This window comes from Emydura macquarii, unplaced genomic scaffold, assembly GCF_026122565.2.
Source record: "Emydura macquarii macquarii isolate MOO-44397 ecotype Brisbane River unplaced genomic scaffold, CSIRO-AGI_Emac_v2 contig_3287, whole genome shotgun sequence".
Taxonomy (NCBI): Eukaryota; Metazoa; Chordata; order Testudines; family Chelidae; genus Emydura; species Emydura macquarii.
The window spans coordinates 7726170-7751538 of record NW_027133424.1 but is presented as its reverse complement, the minus strand read 5'-3'; the positions used below and the strand labels follow the sequence as shown (position 1 = coordinate 7751538).

Sequence of the window (25369 nt, the reverse complement as noted above, 5' to 3'; positions counted from 1 at the left end):
TTGTTCCTATAAAATACCTGGATATATATTTAAAAAAAAACTTGTTAGGTTACCAGTACTCCTTTGCAAGCAGTTCTAGGAATCTCACTTCAGTTTTAAGAATTATCAAACTAATGGCATAAAAGGATGGGCCAGGAAGTTAGCTCTGACATATACTTGTACTTTTTACTTGTGCAGTGCCATCAGTGTGCTTAGCATTCTATTCCTCTTAGAAGTGTACAATACCTGTGCCCCAAGGATATCACATTCTAAACTAGACTGACAATAGTCAAAGTCTAAATTCCCCCAAGCCATTGGCTCATCAGGACGACTTGATTAAGGTATGTCAGTTTCACAGCCAACAGTATAGGCGGGAAGAATGTGGCCAGCATCACATCTGACCACCTTTGACCGTCCTAACCTGATGGATCAGGTACCCGTTTTGCAGCTGGGTGTGGGTACAGAGTACTGGCCCCCAAAGAACATGCAGAATTTTTCTGATCAAGAGATAAAAAGCTTACCATTAGAAAGTTCAGATTTTTTTTATAAGGAGTTCTCAAAAGAACATTTTAGTTTCTTATCTGAGACGGGCACTGGGCAGTCGTGGACTCCTACCCACTTGACTATAAAGGCACCTGATTTTTTTAAATCTATCTAAAAAAAATGCCCTTGCATACCTATTGCATGGCATCACAGCCTAAGGAGATGCCTCCTCAGTTGAACACCTGAAAACAAAACCACAGACTGGAAGTTGACAAGATACTAACTAGCTATCACTAAAAAGAAACTCTCCTGTCTAAAATTTGAAACTTCTTTACCTTTTAATCACAAAGTTACTGATGAGAAACTGAAGTTTTTCTCACTTGCCTATACACAGATCAATTGATGATACCATACCTATGGGAAGTAGCAAACAGGAATATGCAATAGAGAAGACAACTACCATAATAAAAACAAGCTCTGTTGTCCCACACAAATTGAAAATATAAACAAATTTATGTAAAGTATATATTGTAAGTTTAAAGCAAACTGAAGGACACTAACAAAGCTCTGTCAGGTGAAGAAAAGCACAAGTTTTATAGTGCTAAGTGAACAAATATATGTAAAGCCACTACTTGGTTTACCATATGTCCTTATATGAGGCTCTATTTTTTTTTTGGTCCATGAGGGAATTGCACTTCTGGCTCCTTCAGTTGTTGACAGTATGCTCAATAGGTGTTCTGATCCAAGTAGGTATAGCACAAAGGACACATCAAATTCACACAGTCTTCTAGATGGTATAAATGCAAATAGCCTGTAACATGCTTAGTAAAAATTGTGCGATAAGATATTTAGGCTTGGGTTCCAAAAGATCGACGAGAGGATTTGGTTTACATAAAATTACATATTTACCTGAGAGACAAACTCAGGAGCTGGATGGAGAACCTATTTTGGACTATTTTCTGAAATGTAAATTAAACAACCCCTGCAATTAAAACACAGATGGGTGTTCTGAGAGGCATCCAGTTATACTTCAAGTACATCATCTTATACTTTAGTTTCCAAACACACAATTTTCTCTAATTCTTCTAGTATTATGTATGAGGACTACTTTGTACACTCCAAACAAATAAGTTAATTCTGAAATAAACCGGTTATGCGAGTAGGCAGCAGTATCTTTTGTCCTCTCTTGTTTCTGAAAGTACTTAAGAACAGGACAACTGCTCTACGTCTATTCACAGCAGCCTGGTGATACGACATGATTTGACTCTCATGCTACCAATGTTATACTTTTGCCAGAGCAGCAGAGAACAATATTAAATAAACTAATAATAATTTGTGTATCCAGTATAGTGTGCTATAGATTTCAAATCAAATAACGATTATGGCAATGCGAGACTAGGAAAGGAGGTGGCCAACCTTTACCTTCCCCTTTAGTGTTGAGCTCAACCAGCTACTTTGTTTACAGACACTACTTGCTCTGTCTACATTAGGTACAAATAACATTTTAAAACAGTATTACATAGGAACTTCCATATTAGGTCAGAGTACTGCCCATGATCCACCTAGTTCAGTTGCCAACAGTGACCTGCTTCAGAGGAAGCTGAAAGAAACCCAGAAAACAGATGTGGGATAATTGGCACTTCCACAAATGTCTCAAACTAACCTCTATTAGGAAGTACTCTAAATCCTGAAGCATGACATTTAATAACCCTTCCAAAATTTGTGTGCATGAATTACTGAACTAGGTATACTTTTTATCTACGTAAAAGTCCAATCCTCCTTTGAAATTTGCTAAACTGTTGGCCTCAATGACATCCTATGGCAATGAATTCTACAGTTTGATAAAGAAATACATCTACACAATGTGTAATTAGTTTTCTATTTGCTGCCTCAGTTTCACTGAATCTCCCTCCACTTATTCTTGTGCTGAGACAGAGAGAATGGAAGATCGCTTATAGCTCTTCTATACTATTCATTATTATAAGGTGAGCAGCAAGTGACCCCTATATTCAGGTTGCCTAACACTTTCCATTATACAAGATTTTTGTGATCTTTGACGAGCTTTCACACCTCCACTGTTTGTAGAAGACCTTTGATATTTGGCAGGGAAAATGTCCTTGTGCCACAGAAGTAGCTTTTCTTTGACTCAAGAAATCTTCTTTGGTTTTTGCTGGGACAGAAATGGCTAACATCACTATCACCTTTCTTCCTTCCGCATTCCTAAGGAAAATGTTGGCACTGTGTCAAAATAATAGACAGATATTCTAAGGCCAAGCAAACCCTACTGCCAAAGCAGTAGCAGACATTGTACTGGCAAACTTGTGAAAGCTGCCATAGTAGTTGTGTGAGCATCGTGGGGGAGAGAGAGAGAGAGAAAACTGGGAGGACTGCCAGGACCCAGCACTCTTTTCTCACCACCACCACCTCTGGGAATAACCTCCTCCTCCTGTCAGCTAATTCAGTTAGTTCTTTAGGTCAAATTGTGGGAGTCTGCACTGCAGAGATGAAAGTTCAGGGTTTAAACTCTGCTTATGATGAGTAACAAGGAGTTGTGACAGTTGCACATAACAGTGTTTGTTTTGTCCTATAAAAAAGGAAATTGCAGTTTAAAAAACTTACCATTTTTGTACGCAAGTCAAAAGATAGGAAATGCAAGATTTACAGTTGTCCACACAAACTGTTCTACCTCTTCATACACAAATTATAACACGCCTTAATTACACAATCATATTCTTTCCACAGGACCCTTGCCTCATTCAGGACACAGGATCGAAATGCAAGGGAGAAGAATGCAAGGGAGAAGGTTGCATTGTAAATTTGGCATTTCCCAGCTTGAGTGCTTGATTTTTCAACCTCAAATTGTTTTAATCAAGTACCTTCTCGTTCTTCTCTTTTTTTAAGTAAGCACTCTCAAGACATTTTTTCCCCATGCTCCTAAACACTGTTGCCCTTTTCTGAACCCCCTCCAATTCTGCCACGTCCTTTCTGTGATGGATTGACCAGTACTGCACCTAATACACTAGGTAAGGGTGAACTACTGATTTATATCACACATTCTGTATTTCCTATCTCATTCCTTACACTCCCTGACATCATTTGCTTTTTTCACTGCAGCTGCAGACTGAGCTGAGGTGTTCTGTGAGCTGTCCACAATGTCTTGTCCCTCACAGATGAAAGGAAAGGTGTTAAAATGTGTTAGGCAGCATTTTAAAATGTCAGCAGTTTTCCTGCTATAATTGTGGCCTATGTCTCTTAAAATTGGGTGTAGTAATAAACGTAGCGTCCATGATGGCTTGTGCTTAACAAAATATACAAAGCATAGCAATGTAACTGCATCTATGCAACAGATTTGTAGTAATATGCAGTCAGTCAGCTTTGCTAACCAGGGGCTGGATATTTTAGTTCCTAAACTAAACACTTTGATTTTACTTCTCATTAAAATACAAATCACAACCTACTTTTTCCCCCTCCACAAGAGATAGGAATTTTTTTTTTAAAACATGTACATAATCCATAACTTTGAGACCCATGACCTAGTGTAGCTAAAAATCATAGAAAGGTGTATATAAATGGGTGACAACCATCAGAACAAGTTTTACAAGCATGTTTTCATTTGTTTTTAAATGAATAAGGTTCTATGTGGTTGAAGAGTAAGTTTATTCTACAAATAGTACTAAAATCTTCAAGAACAACAGACAAGCGTGTAAACAATTGACACAAGTGGTGTTTAAGGTAAAGTAATTTACAGAAAGATCTAAAAGAAGAAACTGTCTGTAAAATATTTATGTTTCCAACTACTGCTTCACTATATACAATCTATCAACCTCTGCAGTTTTGACATTTCAATTCTATTAACGTCATTACAATATTATAATTCAGGCACAACAAAGAGGTAGAATCATTCGTCTAATTTAAAAGTCAGAGTAATCTTGCCTTCTTGTTGCAGGTACCCCCTACTTTCAATCTACACCTCTCCCCCCATACAAGAGTCTAAAGATTATCCCAAAAGGCATGCAGAAGAGTTTTCAAAAGGGGCAGCTATTCTACCCTCCTCCAGCCTCCACTTGGCGTAAGTCTTCATCTGCTACATTTCTCCTCTTACCCAAAATTCTAACCTATTGCTCTCCATAAAAATTCTAATTTTAAGTATTCACTCAAAAACAGGGTCAAGTAAGTCTGCTTCCTGCTGATTTTGTACAATATTCCACTAAACAATGCTCATACAAAATAAACTAAGCAGATATTTCTAAGCATTGGTTAACAGATGTTAGACTTGAAGATAGTATATTTGGCGTATATAATCTTACACCGAGAGTCTCCATCTGTTCTAGTAATCAGTAGTGAAATTTTATAAAATCTGTTTCTGCAGGCAGTTAATGTTTTGTTTGTCCAAAAGGGAACCTTGCACCTTTTTAAAGGGGAGAGGGATTACATTTTAGGGAAGGAGTTTTAGTTCATTCCTATTTATACAGTTAGCCAGAATGGGAGCTGAAGAAATTTAAAAAAAAAAAAAAAAATGATATCAAACCCTGAAGTTAGGCAATTCATTTAGTTATGTGTTTGACCCTGTCCCATTTCTATTACTCTTCTCTTCCACACCATGACTCCATTTTTCCTTCTACACTATTTCCTACTCTATTTCAATATTTTGCACAAAGAACAGACTTCTCATAGCATTAGGTTATATTATTGTTTGGCAATAACACGTCAGTAAAATACTACACATAGGGGAAGCACATTTGTCAAGTCTCTACACAGAATATAAAAATCAATAAAAGCAAGATGCTAACTCAATGTAATATTTGCAGCTCTGCCAGTCTTCAAGATACAGCAAACCCATTTAAATAGTTCCTTAATTCAAATGCCTCTTCAAATGTCAGTACTTTCTTTGCCTCAGGACAAACACGCCACACTATTGTTTATGTATTAACATGCAGGTAGCATCAAATGTGTAGTTCCGCACTGATCGATAAGTATCAAAATATACCTTGTACTCAAGTGAGAATAGCTAAAAAGACTACCAGTCTTTTTCAGATTATCTGGACATTAAATGAATCTAAAGACTTCCAAGTCAATATTAAGATTTACCATTCCCTGTACTTGTTATTATATACTTCTCTAATTGTATCAAAATGTACCATCTCTCTGATTCTTAGGAACAGAGTTTCTAAGAGTCTCCAACCTTGCAGAAATTTTGAATATAACGATTCAAGTTTGCTACACAGATGGTTCAATAAGGATAGCAGCAGAAGCTATTTCAATCTGATAAAGAGCAATCTTTATTTGTCCAATTGGTGTATTTCTACACATTACTTTCTTGGATGCTCCACTGGATTCCTAAGGTTAAGAAGAGATACAAGTCCAAGTCTTGGCTGCAAGCCCAAATTTACAAGACAAAAACTTTACCCTGCATATGATAGGCATGTGCTGTTCTCCTTTATTGAAGGGGTACGGAAAAAACATCTGCTCACCACTTCTGAATAAAATACTGTGTATGATGTTGCGATTTAGCAGTGTTCCACTGACAGCTTGACATCCATAACGAAACAAGCCATATTAGAATGTTATGTTTGTAAAAATCTGAGTGGCTTTGAAACTGATGTTGATCTAACAGCTTTTTTTTTTTTATATAAACATAGCTCTCAATAAGTTCCTCATTATTTAAAGTCATTTAAAGGTAGCTGTTATTCTTGATACAGAAGAATATTATCTGAAGGCAGAAATAGAATTATGGTAGCTTTTGGTAAAGGACCAAAATGGAGTTAGCACCAAGTGAGTAGCCAGTGGAAGAGTGAATTAGACAAGTTACAAGTTAGCCAGAAATAAACTGAACCCATGTAAATAGTGATCTGATGGCAGCATCTATGATGGCACCATGGAGAAGTATCCATTACATTATACTATAGGGACCTCCTCTGGAAAGAAAATGAAAACTTTACTTTTAAAAGGATATTTTCTTATGTCAATACATTCTGATATCTACCCATCAAACATGAACCACCACCTTGTTGCTGACAAATTTTCTCCACTTTCCCCATAATAAATCGGCTTCATTTTTGGAAGCTTATCTGACTGGGAATTTAAAGCATGAACTTGTTCAACACAAAATTTAAAATCAGGCCTACGTACAGAGGCAACTCAGCAAAGAGGATAGCTATCAAACTCTTATTTCCAGAGTCTTCTCAAATACTAGATAAAGGCAGAAGCCCCTAAACTTAGCGTCAGTTCAGCCTAAACCCACCCTTATTAAGGATGATGGTGTAGGTTTTCAAAACCACAGACAGCAGTTAGGCACCTAACTGCCTTGGTGTTTTCAAAAATCTGTCCCATAGTCAACATTAGTTGTTTGAGGTTTTAAGAAAAACATTGTTGAAGGTAATAATAAAAAGAGGCTTCAGAGGTGATCCTGGCAATTACAGGACAGTAAGTCTAATGTCCATACCAGGCAAATTGGTTGAAACTATAGTAAAGAACAGAATTATCAGACACAGACCAACATGATATGCTGATGAAGAGTCAACACTGCTCTTGTAAAGAGAAATCATGCCTCACCAACCTATTAGAATACTTAGAGGGGATCAACAAACATGTGGACAAGGGTGCCACAGTGTACGTGGACATTCAGAAAGCCTTTGACAAGGTCAAAATAGTTAGTCATGGGAGAAGAGAGAAGGTCCTCTCATAGATCAGTAACTGGTTAAAAGACAAGAAAAAAAGGGTGGGAATAAATATCTTGAGTAATTTTGTAAGTCCAAAGCTGACTGTTAAGAGTTCAAGAGATCTCATAAAATTAGATGAGTGAGCAACAAAATAGCAGATAAAATTCAATGTTGATAAATACAAAGTAATGCATATTGGAAAACATAATCCCAACCATAGAAACAAAATGTTGGGATGTAAATTAGCTGTTACCACTTAAAGATCTTGGAGTCATCAAGGAAAGTGCTCTGAAAATATCTGCTGGATGTGCAGCAGCAGTCAAAAAAACTAACAACATTAGGAGCCATTAGAAAAGGGATAGATAATAAGACAGTAAATGTCATAATGCCACTATATAAATCCATTACACCCACAAGTTTAATACTGTGTGTGGTTCTGGTTGCCCCATCTAAAAATATATCTCAGAATTGGAAAAAGTAGAGAAAGGCAAAAAAAAAATATTAGGGATGGGGAAGCTGTTCCATACAAGGAGAGATTTAAAAGAGTGGGGCTATTCATCTTAGAAAAGAGGACTGGGAAGGGGGGCGGGCAGGGAGGGATATGATAAAGGTCTACAAAATAATGAATGGTGTGGAAAAAATGAATGAGGAAGTGTTATTTACCCCTGCACATAATTTCATTGGGTGACCCTTGGTTCTTGTTAACAGGCAGCGGGTTTAAAACGAACAAAAGAAAGTACCTTCTTCACACAATATACAGTCAACCTGTGGAACACATTGCTAGGGGATGCTTGAAGGCCAAACACAGGGGTAGTCAATTGGTAGACTGCAGGCCAAATCCGGACCGCCATATGCTTCTGAACAGACTCTAAAATCTTACTTTTTTTTTAAATTATCATTTTCTCTGCAGTCTGGACCTTGACCAAGAAATTTGGACCTTGACAAAAAATAATTGACCACCCCAGCCAAAAGCCTAACTAAGTTAAAAAAATATTAGATAGGTTCATGGAGGACAGTCCATAAATGGCTATTAGCCAAGATGTTCAAGGACACAACTCCATACTCCAGGTATCCCTAAACCTCTGGGTGCCAGGAGCTGGGACTGGACGACAGGATGGATCACTTATTAGTTGCCCTCTTCTGAAGCATCTGGCACCAGCCACTATCAGAAGACAGGATATTTATTGCCTTGATGAACCACTGGTCATACTGGATGAACCAGCATGGCCAGCCTTATGTTCTTACTATGTCCTCAAACTTTAGAAAGTCAGGAAAAGCAGTTTAAATTGGCACTTCTCTTGCAGTTGTTTCTGTCTGATATGGCTGTCAACTCTCCCTGTTAGCATGCTTGAATTAAAAGGACATAGGACTCCATGCAAGATTGATGCAGAGTTGTGCAAGCAGAATATGGATGCCATGGCTGCTCATGAGGCAACGGAGGAGAATTTGAAGGCCCTCTTAGTCAAATCTTGATCTTCCAAGTCTACCAAAAAATAAAAATGATCATGCATCCAGTGAAGTTAATTTCTTACTATGTTAGGAGCAGAATTGGATGAGATGAAGGAAGGAACAATTTTGGAACCAATGGGAACTTGACCACTCATCTAGTTGTACATGGTATAGCTTTTAAATATTGGCATATTCATAAGGGTTGTCTGCCTCAATGGGGTTAAGGTGTTTTAAGAACACTTGTAACAGCAAAGCACTCAACAGTCATGTGGATTTAAGTTTTGTGTAAAGTTAAGCTGCCTATTCCCATTGTAACAACCACCATTAAAGTTTGAAATGTTTACTAAACACAAAAAACAAAAAAAACAGTTAATGCATTTGAAACATACAAGACAGACTTCAATTTCCATCTTGCTCTCTGTAGAGTCTTGAAGGAGAAAATCCTTTGCTTGACAATCTTTTAGATGGTATTAAATGCCCTTGTTAGGAAAAAAATCAGTTATAAACAGCAGCTCCGGATTGAAATCTGATTCTGTATTTTGTTTTTTTAAAGAAAAAAGACAAATGTATCCAAAAGGTGAAGAGAAAGAGATAAGATGCTGATGCTTTTGTCAACAAAGATTGCAGTTTAGCTGCTGAAAAGAGTCACAGGTACAAAATACAGTATGCATGACCTTATTAGCCACTCAGATTTGGCAAACTTTTGCCAAAAATCAGGGTAAAGAATTGTTTTTAACCTTGCCTTCTTGGTTACAGCAAAATATTTCAAACGCAGATTTGTCCTGGCTGGCTAATAAGCCACGGAGAGAGAAAAAAAAACCTCACCAATAGAGAGGTTGTAGCTGCAGGAACTTTAGTGCTCATATCCAAGGTATTGTTCAGCAGACCCAATGGGGAGGGTGATGTCTTGATCAGACTACAGGAGAAGAGAAAATCAAAATGATATCTTTCAGGAAGACAGTGTAATGGAAAACCCTGGGGTCCAACTGTAGGTGGGGAGGGCAACAGCCAAAACGACAGAGGTGGTATGTGTTCCCTATCATGCATAAGCTTGACATTCTCAGTGCCTGTAAGCTCCCAACAAAAATAAATCCCAAAAGGACATTATCCTTTCAAAATTAATTAATCAGATAGTGTTATATTACATCCTCTTATCCTATTGCTATACAATTCTGTGACTTCACCAGAAGCCTTGAGAATTATTAAATAATTTTTAGTTTGAATTCATCTAGTTGGCATACTTTTATTCCATCTTGCATTTAGTTTTATGTAACATAACATGGTCATCTTGACCTATAAACACCTTTCATTCCACTTCAACTCTTGCTTCATGCTCAGATTTACCTTAGTGGCCTTACCAATGTGCCTATTTGTTTCTGTGGACTCTGTGTAGTCCAACTCAATCTTCTCCAGAGAGTCTAGAATGAGGGGAAAACCCTCTCTTTCTTCCTTCACTTTGAAATGGTCCTAATCTGGAAGGAAGTGGAGTAAATAAATTCCAAGTTGAAGCAAGACTGATTTAGAGTTTGCCTTCCTCCAATGATGATGACTTGGAGTAATGTCTGTGATGATTGTCAACCCCTTGGAAAAAGGCTAGTTAGGCCTCTTTACCTCAGATGTGGTCTAGGTAGAAAATGAGGGCTAGGGGGATTAAGCTATCTAAAAAGAAAGGAGAGATCACCACATCTGTTCAAAGCTTTATTTGGAGATGGGGGTAGAAGATAAGGAATAGGGTTTAGGTATTCTTTGAGGCCCTGGGACACGAAGATTTTTGCCTGAGGAAATGGAAAAGAGGGGTTCCTCAAACTCAAAAACATTGCTTAAATATAGAATTACCTAGACTTCATGGTTGAAGGGCGGGCAGTACTGATTCACAGAAGAAAATCCTTGACTGAGCTCTGAAAAAAATGACTGGGAAAGACAGCAACAAACTAGATTTCTGACTTCTATAACATAATCATAGAAGTAGTTGGAGGAAGTAGACGGAGTCTCACAGATTAGCAATTTCCTCCCAATTTGACTAATCTGTTACTTGGGTCTTGAAACCATGCTCAGCCCTGTCTAGAAATATGGTTCTCAACCAGGAGTATGCCTACACCTGGGGGGTACACAGAGGTCTTCCAGGGAGTACATCAACTCATCTAGATATTTGCCTCGTTTTAAAAGAGGCTAGATAAAAAGCACTAGCGAAGTCAGGATAAACTAAAATTTCATACAGACAATGACTTGTTTATACTGCTTTGTATACTATACCCTGAAACATAAGAATATTTATATTGCAATTGATTTATGTTATATGGCGAAAATAAGCAATTTTTCAGTACTAGTGTGCTGGGACACTTTTGTATTTTTACGTCTGATTTTGTAAGTGAGATGAAACTTAGGGATACACAATACAAATCAAACTCCTGAAAGGGGTATAGTAGTCTGGAAAGATTGAGAGCCACTGGTCTTGGCAAAGCAGGAAATAAAGTGGATGTGGAAAAACTGGAAAGCCAAGTTCTGCTTTAAATTGGCCCCCAACATGCCACAGGCTATCATTACCAGCACTACTATTAGAAGGGAGGGTCTACAGGCGTGATGAACTAAGCAGGCCAAATAACAGAGGTCCCTATGAGCTCAAGACTCTATTTCAGTATACTGACAAGACACTAAATAGGGAAATTCCTTGGCTCCCCTGTTGTCTTGTCAAAAGGATCATCTCTCTCGCTTAGGATTGTGTTTAGCAGAGGGAGAAGAGTGTCAAAAATATGCTACCTGGAAAGGAGACCCTCCAGAAAGAGCACTGAGGATCCTACATCTGCCTACACAGAGGCAGAAGAATGGACTCTCAAAGTGCTGTAGCACTTCAAGTGTGCCAGCAAAGAGAGACCAGCAATCAATTTTTAAAAATGTAATTGGTATTGTGTTTACCTTTGAAGCATAAAACAGAGGCAGGTACCTGCAGAGAAGGAAAAAAGACCTCTGGTACCATAAACAGCCATAACTCTCAACCCATCTCACTCAAATACAATGAGACATAGCATTCTCTTATCTCTACAGAAGCGATTTGGGTTTATCCATGCTTCATTTCTACCACACAATGGAGAGCTGTTAAAGCTTACTTAATGCTGATTAAGCAATTTTGAATGATTTAGAAGCCAGTTGTTACTATTACAGAGAAGGATGCTACAACAAGCAAATCAGTTTAAATGACTGTGCCTTTCAGAGAGAAAACAGTAGGCACAAAATATACAGAATCAAAATGAGTAAGGATGCTACAAGATAAAAAAAACTACTCAGATCGCCTAAAGTAAAATCTTTGTTTCTTACCACAATGCATTTCATTGTTTGTTTTGAGAACAAATATTTCATTACTTTCAACTGATGAAAAATACGTCAAAGCAGAATATACTTTTTGCAGTGTCTCTCAACTATGCTTTTCCTTTTGCAATTAGTTTTCTTATTTTAAATCCTGCCATCCAGAATGTTCTTCAGAAAGAAAGGAGAGGCCTGTAGCACTTTAAAGACTAACAAATTTAAAACAAAATTTTGCTGTATACAGACTAACACCCCTCTAGAACTTTTCAGAAAGAAAGGGATTTCTTGACTTCATTTACACAAAAATAGTGAGTATACCCTGTTTCTTCAGAGTAGTATATGAGAAAATATAAGGTAACTGTGGGAATCTTGACAAAATTCTCTGATTTGTAAGACAGAAATCTCAACCTTAGTGTAGTTTAAATAAAATAAAAAAATACAGAAAGCTACTTGACAAATGAATGCATATAAATTGTAAAAACAAAACAAAGGTCTGCGGAGTAATCATGGACATAATTCCAGAGAGGTAGTCGTGTTAGTCTGTTTTCAGCAAAACAACAAGAGTTCTGTGACATCTTAAAGACTAACAAATTTATTTGGGCATAAGCTTTCGTGGGCAGAAACCCACTTCGTCAGATGCATGAAGTTCACAAAGTGGGTTTCTGCCCACGAAAGATTATGCCCAAATAAATTTGTTATTCTTTAAGGTGCCACAGAACTCTCGTTTTCATGGAAATAATGTTTTAATTCAATACATCATTATTACCAATATCTAGTTTCAACATCCTTGTCCAAGAATGACAATTCAGGCCTGGTCTAACACAGCTAAATTTGTTGTGATGTAATTTTGTGTTCAGTGGGCTTGTCTCCTGTGTGGACTACACTAATACAAAATTAGAACCCTGTTATGAAATAATACTAAACCCCTGCGCCTAAGCTTTCAAGAGCACCTAGAGTATGTTGGTGCTCCACTTCACACACCTTAAATGGGCCAGATTTTCGGAAAGTGCTGACTACAGATCCTCTGAAAACCAGACCCCCCTTTAAGGTGTTTGAAGTGGGACATCCCAAATCTCTTGTTACTTTTAAATATAAACCCGTGTCTTCACAGGGCTTTACCACAGTGCCCTGATACTAAATTTGACACTGTGAAGCAGCTCTACCTGATCATCTTATACAACAATTTGTGGAAAGATTAAATTAAAAATACATAACTACTACTAATGCATTCCAGCTGGAAAAAATAAACACCAAAGACTGATGTGGACTGCGCAGAATACAGGAAGGTAATGAAGCACATGGCTTTGATGCTTAACACTATTGTCCCACATCTCCCATGCTGGAGTTTTTAAACACAAATTTCTGCAAAAACCAGGTGTGCCATCAGCTGTGGCTAAACCATAACTTGGTTAAAAATATATTTAAACCTACTGAAATCTAGCAAAGAACACAGTTTCTCTTTTAAAAAAGTTAAATTTATGCCTCATTCATTCCAGCCAGTGTAGCTGTAGTGGTAGAAAGTTCACACCTATGTTAAAAACAGTTCCCTTACCTGGGGGAAGTTATTCAAGAACAAGGCTAGAACAATATAGTATGACAGCCATTATCTGTTTAGTGCTGTCCACATAGAAAGCAGAAATGGCTATCAACAGCAATGTTAAAACATGGTTGTTAACAGGACTCTAGCATTAATCTGTGTGTAGGAATTTTTGTTTGAAATCCATTATAAAAAACTATGCTATATGACAGCCAAATACTTTATATAATGGGTTTATCATAAACGTCCTATCCTGAAATGACCTATTGTGATATCTTATGTGGCTAACAAGGAGAAAAGCTTTTAGACTAAAAGGGTTCCTTTTTCAAGTGATGTAAGTTTAGACAAGAAACAGTTTGAAGGGACAATTGTCAAATTAAAAATCATTATCTTTTTATTAAACAACCTCCCAGAAAATATTTTAATCTGTTTACCATTAAAGCAGATGTCTAACTTTGGCATCTTGAAAAATTAGTATTTTTTAATTAAATTAGTGAGTTTCGTTTTTGTTTGTTCTCGGTTTCATGTTTCTAGTTCTCCTACACTAACACAATGCTGCAATGTTCAAATTCTATTTAACTAGTTTCATTGGATTTTAAAAACATGGGAATGTTTTCACTGATCTCGGGTTCTATAATACCATGTTTTAAACTAAAAAGCATTCTAGCCTGCATTCTCCAAATGCCACTCACCTCTCCAAGCAGCCAACCACCAAGAGCACTTTGGTATTATCAGAATTTGAAATATTTTACATTAGACTAACAGTTATAATATCTTGTCCATTTCAAAAGAAACGGCTTTACTGAAGGATAGATTAGGAATAAGACTAAATCTGAAGTCTTTTTCCTGGAACATTACGTGATTTCATTGAAACAAAACCAAGAAATAATAGTGAAGGGAAAGATTACAGTAGGTAGGCTAAACAGCAGCTTAAAGAATTAAGAAGCAATACACCACCTGCATGGAAGGCTAAAGAAGATAAGAGTAAAAAAGGCAGGAACTGGAAGATGACATGGCTTTGCAACAGTGTGGAATCAAAGAATTAATCATAGAATTGATTATAGAATGTCTGGCATGAAATTGATTATAGAGGGCCTGGCCTGAAACTGGGTAGCCTGAACTGTGATGGAAGCCTCAGGTTAAATCACTGACAGGATGCCCCAAACTGAGACTGAGATAAAGATTCTAAAATCCCACAGGATGTCTCAGGACCACCATTTAAATGCAAACTCCTTTTGTGATGTCTGTAAACCGACATCTCCTGTTCTGATAAGTATCAGTACGTGCCCCCGTCTTCCTGGCCCCATAGGAAGTTACTCCATACAAATTAGCATTTTAACATGTATTGTGTAGCCACCCATCTTTGGGTGATAGCCAGGTACCTGATAACCACATTGTATAATCAAGTGACTCTTTGGTCTTTCCTGTGAAAACATCTGGCGCACCCCATTGTACATATAATTGTCTTTCCTGTTAAGTATAAATTGTTAATCAAATTCCACTATACGATCAACATGTAAATGAACCTAAGCAACCCCTATATAAGTCTTTTGTATCTGGTAGCCAGGGGAAGTACATTTGCCCAGCATCCAGACATGCTGCTTGACTTCCCTGTAGCCACCTGGGTTTTCCCTATGGCTATAGTATTCCCCATAGCTATGGTTATGTGATTGTGTGTGTGTCACAATTAAAGCTGCACCCGATCCAACTCTAAAATGTAGCAGTGAGACTTTATTTTTCCTCGACAACAGACTGGGTCTCACAGAGTAATGGCAGTGACTATAATTACAGGGTTGTGTTTCCATTTAAGTAGGATTCTCTCATACCTTGAATAAACAAGTTTGAAGTTTCTAGGACAAGTCATTTTTGAGATGTGACATGACATAAAGGTACCTGAATAATTTTCAAAGATAACTTTTTTTTTAAAAAAAGACTCAATACATCAGAAACTGCCTGTCCAATTCATTTCAAGTTACCATAATAAAAGCACAGGAAACACATGCAAAATGTCAACTCAAAGGATCTCCTTAAGAAAGACTTAGCATGGAGTAAAAATAGGACTTACAACAAAAGGACTGCATTACTATTTTCCAATAATAAGCCAAAGTAGATATCAAGAGATAAATTCAGATTCTAATAATATGCAAATCTCTGCTTTAATTAAAAATACTCTTTAGCTAAAGAGCCACAACTGGCACCTCCATTATAAAGTATTCTGTACATAGAACATGAATTTCACTTTAGAAGTCAGCAGATGGAAACAGAGGTTTTGAATATATAAAACGTGTGTGTGCGCGCGCGCACATGCACATGCACGTGGTTAGAAAACTATAGTGTAGACATTTGCACTCAGTCTGGAGCCCAGACTCTGGGACCAGCCCAAGCCTGATGTACACTGCAGTTTTCTAACCTGGCAGCCCAAGCCCGAGTCAGCTGACACAGGCCAGTGACAGGTGTTTTATTGCAGTGTAGACATACTCAGAGGATGGCATTGAGCCTCACAGAGTGCATTCTTAGCTCAGGACTTTTGAGGGGGAAGGGAAGAGGACGAAAGGAGAGAGGAAAGATTGATGTGAGTTGGGTTCACTGAACACATGCAGCAAAACTTCCTTCTGCCACTTTACTCAGACTCTTCCAATCACTGATGCATGGAGAATAATTTCATCCCTGGGCGAGGGTGGGAGAAGGAAAGGGACGGACGGGACAGGGTGCTTCTCTCATCCCAGCAATTGGTTTTAGCTTGTAACAGTTGACCCACTAATGGAGAATCCCCACCACTATGGTAACTGATTTGGCTAGAGCCTGATGCCCTCTGTAGCAAGGGGGGCAAGTTTGAACAGCTGTATAAGACAAAACCAGTAATGAACAACTGCTCTGCAGGTTTTACAGTGTATCCTTCTGGAACAGGGTGATATGGTGCAGCACCTCTGGTAGCCTTTGTGACTGGCAGCCATAGAAGAAAATTTGCACTGTTTATTATTTAAACCACCAAGATTTGGGATTTTTTTCCTAATAGTTAATTCAGTTGTGAAAAATTGTAAAAAAACCCAGCAAACATACAGATCCATGTAACCTTATATACTTGGGTTAGTAAGACTGACCGTTAGTATAAAAGGCAAGAAAACTAGGGAGGAAAGTACTTTAGCTCAACTTAATATTCAGCTTCATAATGAGTTTTCATGTAATTAATTTGTTACAGAAAGGGAAGGATGAACTGTCTTGCACTTAGTAAACAGGGCTGGAAGTTTGGACACCTGGGTTCTATTCCTGGCTATGCCATTGACCCTGAACAAGTTATTTCAGGCTTGTAGAGATTAGGGATTTTGGCATCAGTGTAGTTTCTCTGGTGCAATTCCCCAGCATAGATATGTAGACATGCTTGCAGTGTGCTTTACTCAGTAACTCACAGGGGTGAAATCCCTGCTTTCCATTGGTGTAGCACAACTACAGTGGGGATGTCTGCACCACCATAGCTACACCAGGATCAAAATCCATAACATGGAAAAGCTTCTCTGTGCTTCATTTTCCCTCTCCCCCCCACACACCTGTGAAATGGGGTAATACCTGGTTCACAAGGATTTGTAAAGCTAAACTGACGTGAAGAGTTTTGAGATTCTGGGATGGAAGTGCAGATTACAGCAGTCATTTCTTTCATCAACCTGAGGTCCCACAATGCTTCTGAAAATGCTATTAGTAGTGTACAAATCTGGATTCAAGACAATTTACACAATTTTCTTTAGTGTTTAAATAGCTATCAGAGATAGTTTGAAAACAAACTAAGCAGCAAGTGCTATACAACTAAGTATCCAAGAAACCCAAAGTGATCTGCAAGCTTCTGGGGCTGCACCATTTAATTGGCTCTGCAGAAAACTAAGATATTAAGAATTAAGTTCAGTACAATACACACTTTGAATACTTTTTAAGGTTATCACAGTCCATGCAAAAGGTTGAAGAACAGTGTTTTGCAAACACAAAACGATCTTCACACATTTCCCACATCCCTCAGGACTGCCTGACAAATGCTTCATGTAATCAGAACTCTGACCCATATCAACATATATATTTTTAGAGGAATGTATTCCTAAAGTTTAATTCCTCAATGCTGCCCTTGATTGTTGATGGGACCTGGAAGCCTGGCATCACAAGCAGTTATCTAAAACCATCCAAACATCCTGTTCTCATCAGTAACCAGGAACAGTGTGCCCTTGATCCAGGTTTGTTTTTAGAAAGATGCGGTTTCTCTATATTTTAGCAGTACTTCATGTATTTTGCCTCAAAGCTTTATGTCCAGATAAAGTTTCAAAACGTAACAGTTTAATCCAAAAAATGCAGGAAATTTAATGATACTCTTGTTTTAGTTGCTGGCCCGTAGATTATGGACCTTTATTCTCCATAGGCTTTTAATACAGAAGAAAGTTGTATCATTGAGACAAACTATCCCCATAAAAACATGTTTATAGGAGGATCACACATGTAAAATTAGTTGCATAAGGAATACCAAATGGCCAAGTTACAGGAAATATGGGAATTCCAAAGTTGATATTTTTCTAGATACTTTTAGGTTTCTTAGAATCCATCACTGGTAAAGGGTAAAAACACTTTCAAGTCAAATTTAATTTCGTTCAAACTCAGGAATCATCCAGCTAACCAAGGATAACTAAAAGAAGTCCAATTAGAGAGTGAGACTGTGTCTGAATTGCTATGAGCCACATCCATAGGGGCTGAAAGTATTACAACCATGGTAATAGAAATAAAAGAATAAGATCTTTCATAGTTTCCTTTGTATATTTGCTAATTTGTGGTAAACTGTTTCATTGTTATTTTTCCCTGTAGAAAGTGTCATGCCTTGCTAGTTAGTATAGGTGTTTCATAGAAAAAAACTTTTAAATAACTAAGAAATGCGATTGTAAAGCCACAAAATTTGGCATACAAACTTACAGGCATGTGTGCAGACACTTGAAATCTAGTCATTTTATTAAGTCAAAGCTAGTGTCCCTTAAATAGTAGAAGGTTATTGGGTGGCTAGTAGGAAATAAGAGTTGGTGTCCTTGGCCAATTTCTTACCCATCAAGTGTCCATGCCACAACTGAAGCCAGTGTTAATTTTCGTAGACAAGTTACAGAATTAATAGGAATGGATATTTACTTCTCAGCTCTTCAGGTCTGAGAGATTTATTGAAAGATTGAGTTGGAGAAAGTTGTGCTGCCATTCGATAGAGAGTATTTTAGTCTCTATTATTGCCAAACCAGCACCTTCTACCAACAAAGTTCACTTTAGAGAACTATTTCAAAAGAATGAGAGTTGTACATAATCTTATTCCCTTACCCCATCAAGACTATTTAACAAGAGACGTCAAGAAGAGTATTGGAGCAAGCTAGAATAGTAAAGAGTCTGCAATTTTACTGCTGAAGTTGACAAACTACAGTACAGCCTCCAAGACTGATCAGCACATTGCCTGACAGGAGAATCTGTCCATCCTTGAATGCTTTAGACCAGTGTTTCTCAGTTAAATTTGGCCACGGAACCCTTTTGAACTCGATAAATAATTGCGGAACCCCCCAAACTCTTAACAGTATTTTTACATATGGGGCCAAAAAAAAAGTTGAAATAAGCAAATTATATACAAACAACTAGGTCAGCATTTCTCAATTAAATTACACTTACACTCGATACCCTCCACCGAAAAATCCGGGACATCTTCCCTTTTTCGGCAGAGCGGACAACAGCTGCTCGCGGAACCCCACCAGTGTTCCCGCGGAACCCCAATTGAGAAACACTGCTTTAGAAATAATAAAAGATAAATCTCAGAGCAAGTTTCTCCCAAACTAAAACCTAGTGGAATTTAACAGTTGCCTGCACATTTCTTTTCAGTAATCTGCAAATTCAGTATTCTGCAGAATTTGACATTCTGATATCACCAAGAGGAAAGGAGCCTCACTTTTCTTACTCTACCATGGAATAGATAGAAGCTTTTGTGAACTTTTGCATAATACTCTAGGTCACTAAAAAAAGAAGCTAGCTGTATTCTTAAAATGCAGCAAATTTAAGAGGATAACATGTTGCATTATTAAATAATTTCAGCTTTGGGACACTTAATTTGTTATCAGTCCCAAACACCACACTGAGGAAATTAATGCATGTGCATAATAAAGGAATAAGAAATTATTCTACTTTTATTAAGTATCTTAATTGTTTAATGGATAAAAAGCCCTGTGGAAACCATTAAAACTCCCTGTTACAGTTTTGCTCAATAGGTCAAATCTATGTATGAAAAGCTAATGGTAACTGAATGTTTAAACAGGGGTTGTAACAATTCTCATCTTACAACAACCTAAAGTATTTGCCAGATTCTTACTGAATTCCCCCCTCCGAAACCTTAAAAAAAAGGGATGATCTTAGACAGATTTGTACTAGAAATGCTGTAAGTTTGTCTGAATGTTTTCTGGTGGAGTAACAATTCTTGAACTCCAATCATGAAATTGACAACTCAGGCTCACTCCCATGCCCCCTGGAATGCAATTCAAGGAACTACCCATGTGGAGTTGTCTGTAGGATTGGAGCCTCAGCTATTCATCATACTGTATTGTCCATTTACAGATACTTAAAAATGTTTGTTTTCACAAGCAGCAAAATATAATTACAGCAGTGCCTGATGTATATACTGCTCTCCTTGGGTCAGGGGAGTGCGTCCTCACTAGAAGCATTTCCACTAACCTAAGGGGCAGTGTGGGGAGCTGAGAGACCCATCTCTCAGCTCCCTGCTGGGAGTCCACAGGCTCCTGGGCTTCCTCCCCACCTCCTGGTGCGCAGCTGGGCAGCAGCCGCCCTGGTCCTGGCTCGCAGCCAGGAGCCTGCCACCCGCGTCCCAGCTGGCAGTGGGCAACAAACGCCTGCTGCCACATCCCGCCCAGTCCTGGTTAGAAGCAGGCTCCAGCTGCCCGCGGCTTGGCTGACCCCAGCTCGCAGCTGGGAGCCGGGAACCAGTTGCCCCAGCTTTCTTGTCAATTTCGCTGCTCCAGCAACCAGTGAAATTGACAAGAATGACAGCCCCTCCACCACTGCAAGGGGACACAGTGTCTACACTGACACTGTCACCCTAGCTCTGCTGACAAAAAAGCCCTACACCTCTCATTAAGGTGGTTTTATTTTGTAGAAAAAACAGGGCCGTTTTGTCAGTGTGTGTGGGGGTGGGGGGGAGGAGGAGAGAGTGATTATTGCAAGTACACCAGAACTGTTTTGTTGACAAAAGCTGACTTTTGTCGATAAAACTCTCTAGTGTAGACCAGACCTAAGATTTTTGAAAAAGTCAAGCCCAGTGGCTTAAGAAATAATTTGTTTTTAAAAGAGAATCCGGGACCACCAGTTATTCTTTAAAAAAAAAAAAAAAAAAAAGTAATCAAAATTAAGTAGCTTTCAGAGGAAGAGGAAAGCTATGATCCACTGGCAATTACTTCCAAGAGCTCATACTGACAGTAATTGTATACAAGATTGACTGGCAGCAAAAATATATACAGAGAAAAATTATCTTACTTCAGCATAAATTTCCAACTTCTTAAGAACTTCTAACCTGTGTTTCTTAGGTGTTTTGGGGCACCAATGTCAGGAGGCTACAGTGTGATGTTCCTCTGGCAGTCATACATGAAATGTGACAAGCAAATGACTAAGTCAGTCCTGTGATTATTTATGAAATTGGAAAAGAAGACAGAGAAATATCCCCTCCCCAAATTCTCTCACTTTCTCTTAACATTCAGTAAAATCCCACGTGGGGTGTGCATTTACCACCTTCCCTTTCCACAGGTTTCTGCAAAGGCTGCACCATTCTCTCTCTACATACATTAGTGCTTCCTATTTACTTCTGTTTGCAGCTTCAAGATTATTTTATCTTCCTACAATGGATAGTAATAACACTTAAGGACCCACCAGGATTCAGGCATGGTAAAAACAGCAGCAGGACAGTCTATGCCTCAAAAAATTTACAGTAATTTAGAACAAGATGCAACAGTGGGAATAACAGAAGAGAGAGGCCAAGGGAAATAGTAAGACCACCATGTATTAACAGGCCACATATATACACAGCTTTTTAAAATAACAAATATTAGAAGTCCTGTCTGTTAGTTGTCTAATCATTATTGGTTGGCCCTTATCATAGGCACTGCAGCAGAAGTGGACCTCAAGGACTTGAAAGGAAACAGAAGTAGCTTTACAGACCAGTTCAGGGAGTGCACTCCATGCATATAAAAGCAAGCACAAAGGTGCTTGTGGGAAAAATGGAGACTGGCATAATTGGTGGAGCAAACAGGTCAGGATGTGACAAAGATTTGAAGACCAGACAAGAAGCTATGTTGTGCACAATTTTAAAATTTAAAGACAAGAAGATATTTGATGTGATGAAGGGGGTGACGTGACCAGAACAATAAAACAGGGATTGCTGCAATGTACCTAAAGAGTAAGGAGGCACATAGTGGGAAGTGGATGTCAGGAAAGCCAGAAGGGAAGAGGACCTAAAATATATACCAGGATGAGAGTTTTAGTAACATGGATTAGAAGAAAAGATGGATTTCAAAAATATCAGAGAAAGAAACTGCAAGAATTTGAAGTGACTTAAGTATGTTGTCTAGAGAGGTGGCAGAGTTGAATATGATACTAAGGTTATGTGCCTGAGAGGATGGTGGTGCCATAGGATCACAAAACTCTTTACAAACAGGCTATGTCTGTTAGCCTTGTCAAAGGACATGGTCACCACAATGATATTCAGCCAGAGTGAAAAGTGATAGATAACTGCAAGTACTGTAAGAACTGTAAGTCAGTGTTTCTCAACAACCAATCCATCATCCCTGAGATTTCCCTGACATAGTTTAGGAAGGCAGCAAGCCAGTCCCTGGTATCAAAAACATTGAGAAACATTGCTGTAAATCACCCCCAGGATTCCAGAGAGTCTTAAAAACACCACAACCGTTACTTACTTCACTAGAGGTGATGGTCCCAGGTCACCTCAAGCACAAAATGGTTGGGAGGAGAAGAGATACTTTCCCATGCATTTTGCGTATTTCCCAACCAAGGATCTCAAATCACTTTGTAAGTCATTAAACTCAGCCCTGGCTGCAGCAGGGTCACAATCCCATTCTATGTTTACACAAGGTCTTCCATCCTAAAAGGCTCCAAAGCTCTTTCCAAACTACACACTAGAACTGCTTCCCCTGCTACCATAAATGCAGCAGACATAGGAGTTCATTATTGGGACATGCTTTCTGGTACAGCAATTTAGTAGCAGCATCCCCCAGAGGGAAGGTCAACACACCTGTCACTGGAGTGTCATGGGAACACAAAGGGCCTCTGTGGGAAGATGTATCCCAGCTACCGGAAGCAGAGACTGACTGGAAGACAACCTGATCTGGAAACCTGGGTGATCAGAAGCAGGAGATCCCAGCACTCACAGCACAGGGGAAGGGGAGGCCACCCCCCAATAACAAGGACTATAGGGCCCCATGGGAGCGGGGAAGCCCACCAAACGGCACAGGGGAAGATGTCTTCAATTCCACAGGAAAGTAAGGGAAGCCCAGCGCACAGCACAGCCGGAGCAGAGGACACTATAGGGCCCCACTGGAGTGGGGGGGGGGGGGCACCACGCACAACAGGAGTAAGGAAGGACACCCCACACACCCACGGCTATCGGGACCCAGTGGAGTAGGGGAGCCCGCCCTACAGAGCTGAGGCGGTCCCCACGCTCCATTTGGGAAGGGGCTCGGGATGGCGAAGGGGCCATGGAGGCCGTCCCCCAGCACGGCACGGGGCAGGGCACCCCCCGGCTCAGCCCCCACGGCCCGGGGCCCCACTCACCAGAGCAGGGAGCAGAAGACGAGGCAGGAGCCCAGGGCCAGGAGCCGGCGGGACGGCTTCCTCATGGTATCCCCCTTCTGCCTCCCCCGACCAGGAGGCGGCGGCGCATCCTCCCGCCTGCTGCCGAGGGGGATGAGAGCGGCGGGTCCGGAGCCCCTGGCTGAAGCGGAGCGCGGGGACGGAGCCGCGCGGGGGTCAGCCGCTCCCGTCCGCCACGCGCCGCCGCCCCGAGACTGCGCCCGGCCGTCGCGAGCGGAGCCGTTACCTTCCCCCAAGTCCCCTCACCCCCCTTCACGCGCTGAGCTGGAAGGAGACGCGTCACCCCCCACACACACACGAGCCACGCCTCCCGCCGCCAGAACACAAAGGGCCTGCGCATTCGAGAGCGTCCTCATTCCCTTCACAGTGATTGGCTCGCACGGGCCACCTCGATCCAACCCCCGCCAGCAGTCAGAACTTCCCTTCCGATTGGACTACAAACTGATGCCTGCTTCGAAAGTCCCTTGCACCCTGGGCATTGTAGTCTTTTCTCGGCATCAGCCTCCCCCCCCCCCCAACAGAGCGGCGAATCGGGGGTGCCCTGCCCAAAGCCTGGACCGATGTAAGTGTCTCTCGCACAATTAACAGTGGAAGTGACAACAAAACACACTCTGATGGCCAGGACGGGTTAAAGTAAAACAATAATCAGTAACGCGCAGGCGAACAGCGATTGGCAGCAGTACTGGCCTAGTTACATTCAGGCTTTCTGTAGGGCTGACCCGAGAAAGCTGAGCCTGGATTAGTGGGAGCCGAGGTCCCCGAAGGTGAAGGTTTCTCAGTCTGGGTAAAAGAAAAGGGAGGGTAGCGCGGAGAGGTTTTGTGACCCTAGAATAGGCTGGGTGGAGCGATTCAAGGGAGACTGCAGCACCCCGCTGGCTCCCATTCAGAACTACAAATCCCAGCATGCATCGCTGCAGCTCTAAGCCTGGCAGTCATTGGCCGAGGCTCTCAGTACAGGCTGGGAGTTGTAGTTTCTCAGGGCCTTTATGCTGTTCTAGTCAAAGGTATGCCCAGCCCAGCCCTGACTAACCCAGTTTCACAGATGGGGAAACTGAGACAGGAAGTAAGTCACCTAACAGCACCCAACAGACCAGTGGCAGAGCTGGGACTAGAACCCAGCTCTCCTACAGCTAAGGCACTGCTCTAGCACCTAGGAGGTACTGCCTCAGAAGACACCCTCAAGCTGCAGAGGTTGGGAACGTGGACCCTTGCTTAGACCCTTCCTCTGGTGACAACAGCAGCCTGGCTGAGTGAGGAGCTGACTTCATCCATCAAGATGATCACAAGCCTCACCTCCAGAGGAGAGTGCAAAGCCCGGTGCTGCCTCCTCACAGTGATACCAAAGCACAGAACGGAGGTGCCTATGCAACCACACTGGAAATAACGCATAGCCACATACATTTTTAACAGCGAGAGTCATTAACTATTGGAACAACTTCCCAAAGGTCATGGTGGATTCTCCATCACTGATCATTTTAAATCAAGAGTGGCTGTTTTTCTAACAGATCTGCTCTAGGAAATATTTTGGGGGAGTTCTCTGGCCTGTGTCAGACTGGAGGATCACAATGGTCCTCCTCTGTGTGATCCCTCTTGGTCCACTCTTCTCACAATCCTTAACAGTCCTTCAGGGTCCCTCTTCCTCCTCCTCTGCGAGACTCCTCATGGTCTCTTCTCCTCCCCCTTGCATTCCTTTGTGTTCCCTCAGGGTTTCTCCTCCTCCATGTGATCCTTCACAGTGCCTTCTCCTCCTTAAGATCTCTCTCTGTCCCTCCTCCTCTGTATGATCTTTTTCAGTCCCTCCTCCTCTGCCTTAGGGTGATCCCTCGCAGTCCCTCCTCCTCTGTGTGATCCCTCATGGTCCCTCTTCCTCCTCTGTCTCCTCCTCCATGTGATGCCTCACCATCCCTCCTCCTCCATCTCTTCCATGTGATCCCTCATAGTCCCTCATTTTCCTTCCTCTTCCTCCTCTGTGTGATTCCTTGTGGTCCTTCCTCCTCTGTGCAAGGCCTCAGTGTCTTCTTCCATGCGAGGCATTGCTGTCCCTCCTCCATGCAATTCCTCGCCAGCCGAGCCCTGTGCAAAACTT

At 40.5% G+C, this 25369-nt stretch overlaps 1 protein-coding gene across 1 annotated transcript in view; it reads right to left on the bottom strand.

Annotated features, from left to right (window-relative positions):
* Positions 1-23526, bottom strand: part of SUCO (SUN domain containing ossification factor) — an 85484-nt gene extending 61958 nt beyond the window's left edge. The window contains exon 1 of the mRNA XM_067532446.1: positions 23245-23526. Coding sequence (XP_067388547.1) covers positions 23245-23309 — 65 coding nt within the window. The 5' untranslated portion in view covers positions 23310-23526. The remainder of the gene's footprint in view (positions 1-23244) is intronic.
* Between the last annotated feature and the right edge of the window lie 1843 nt (positions 23527-25369).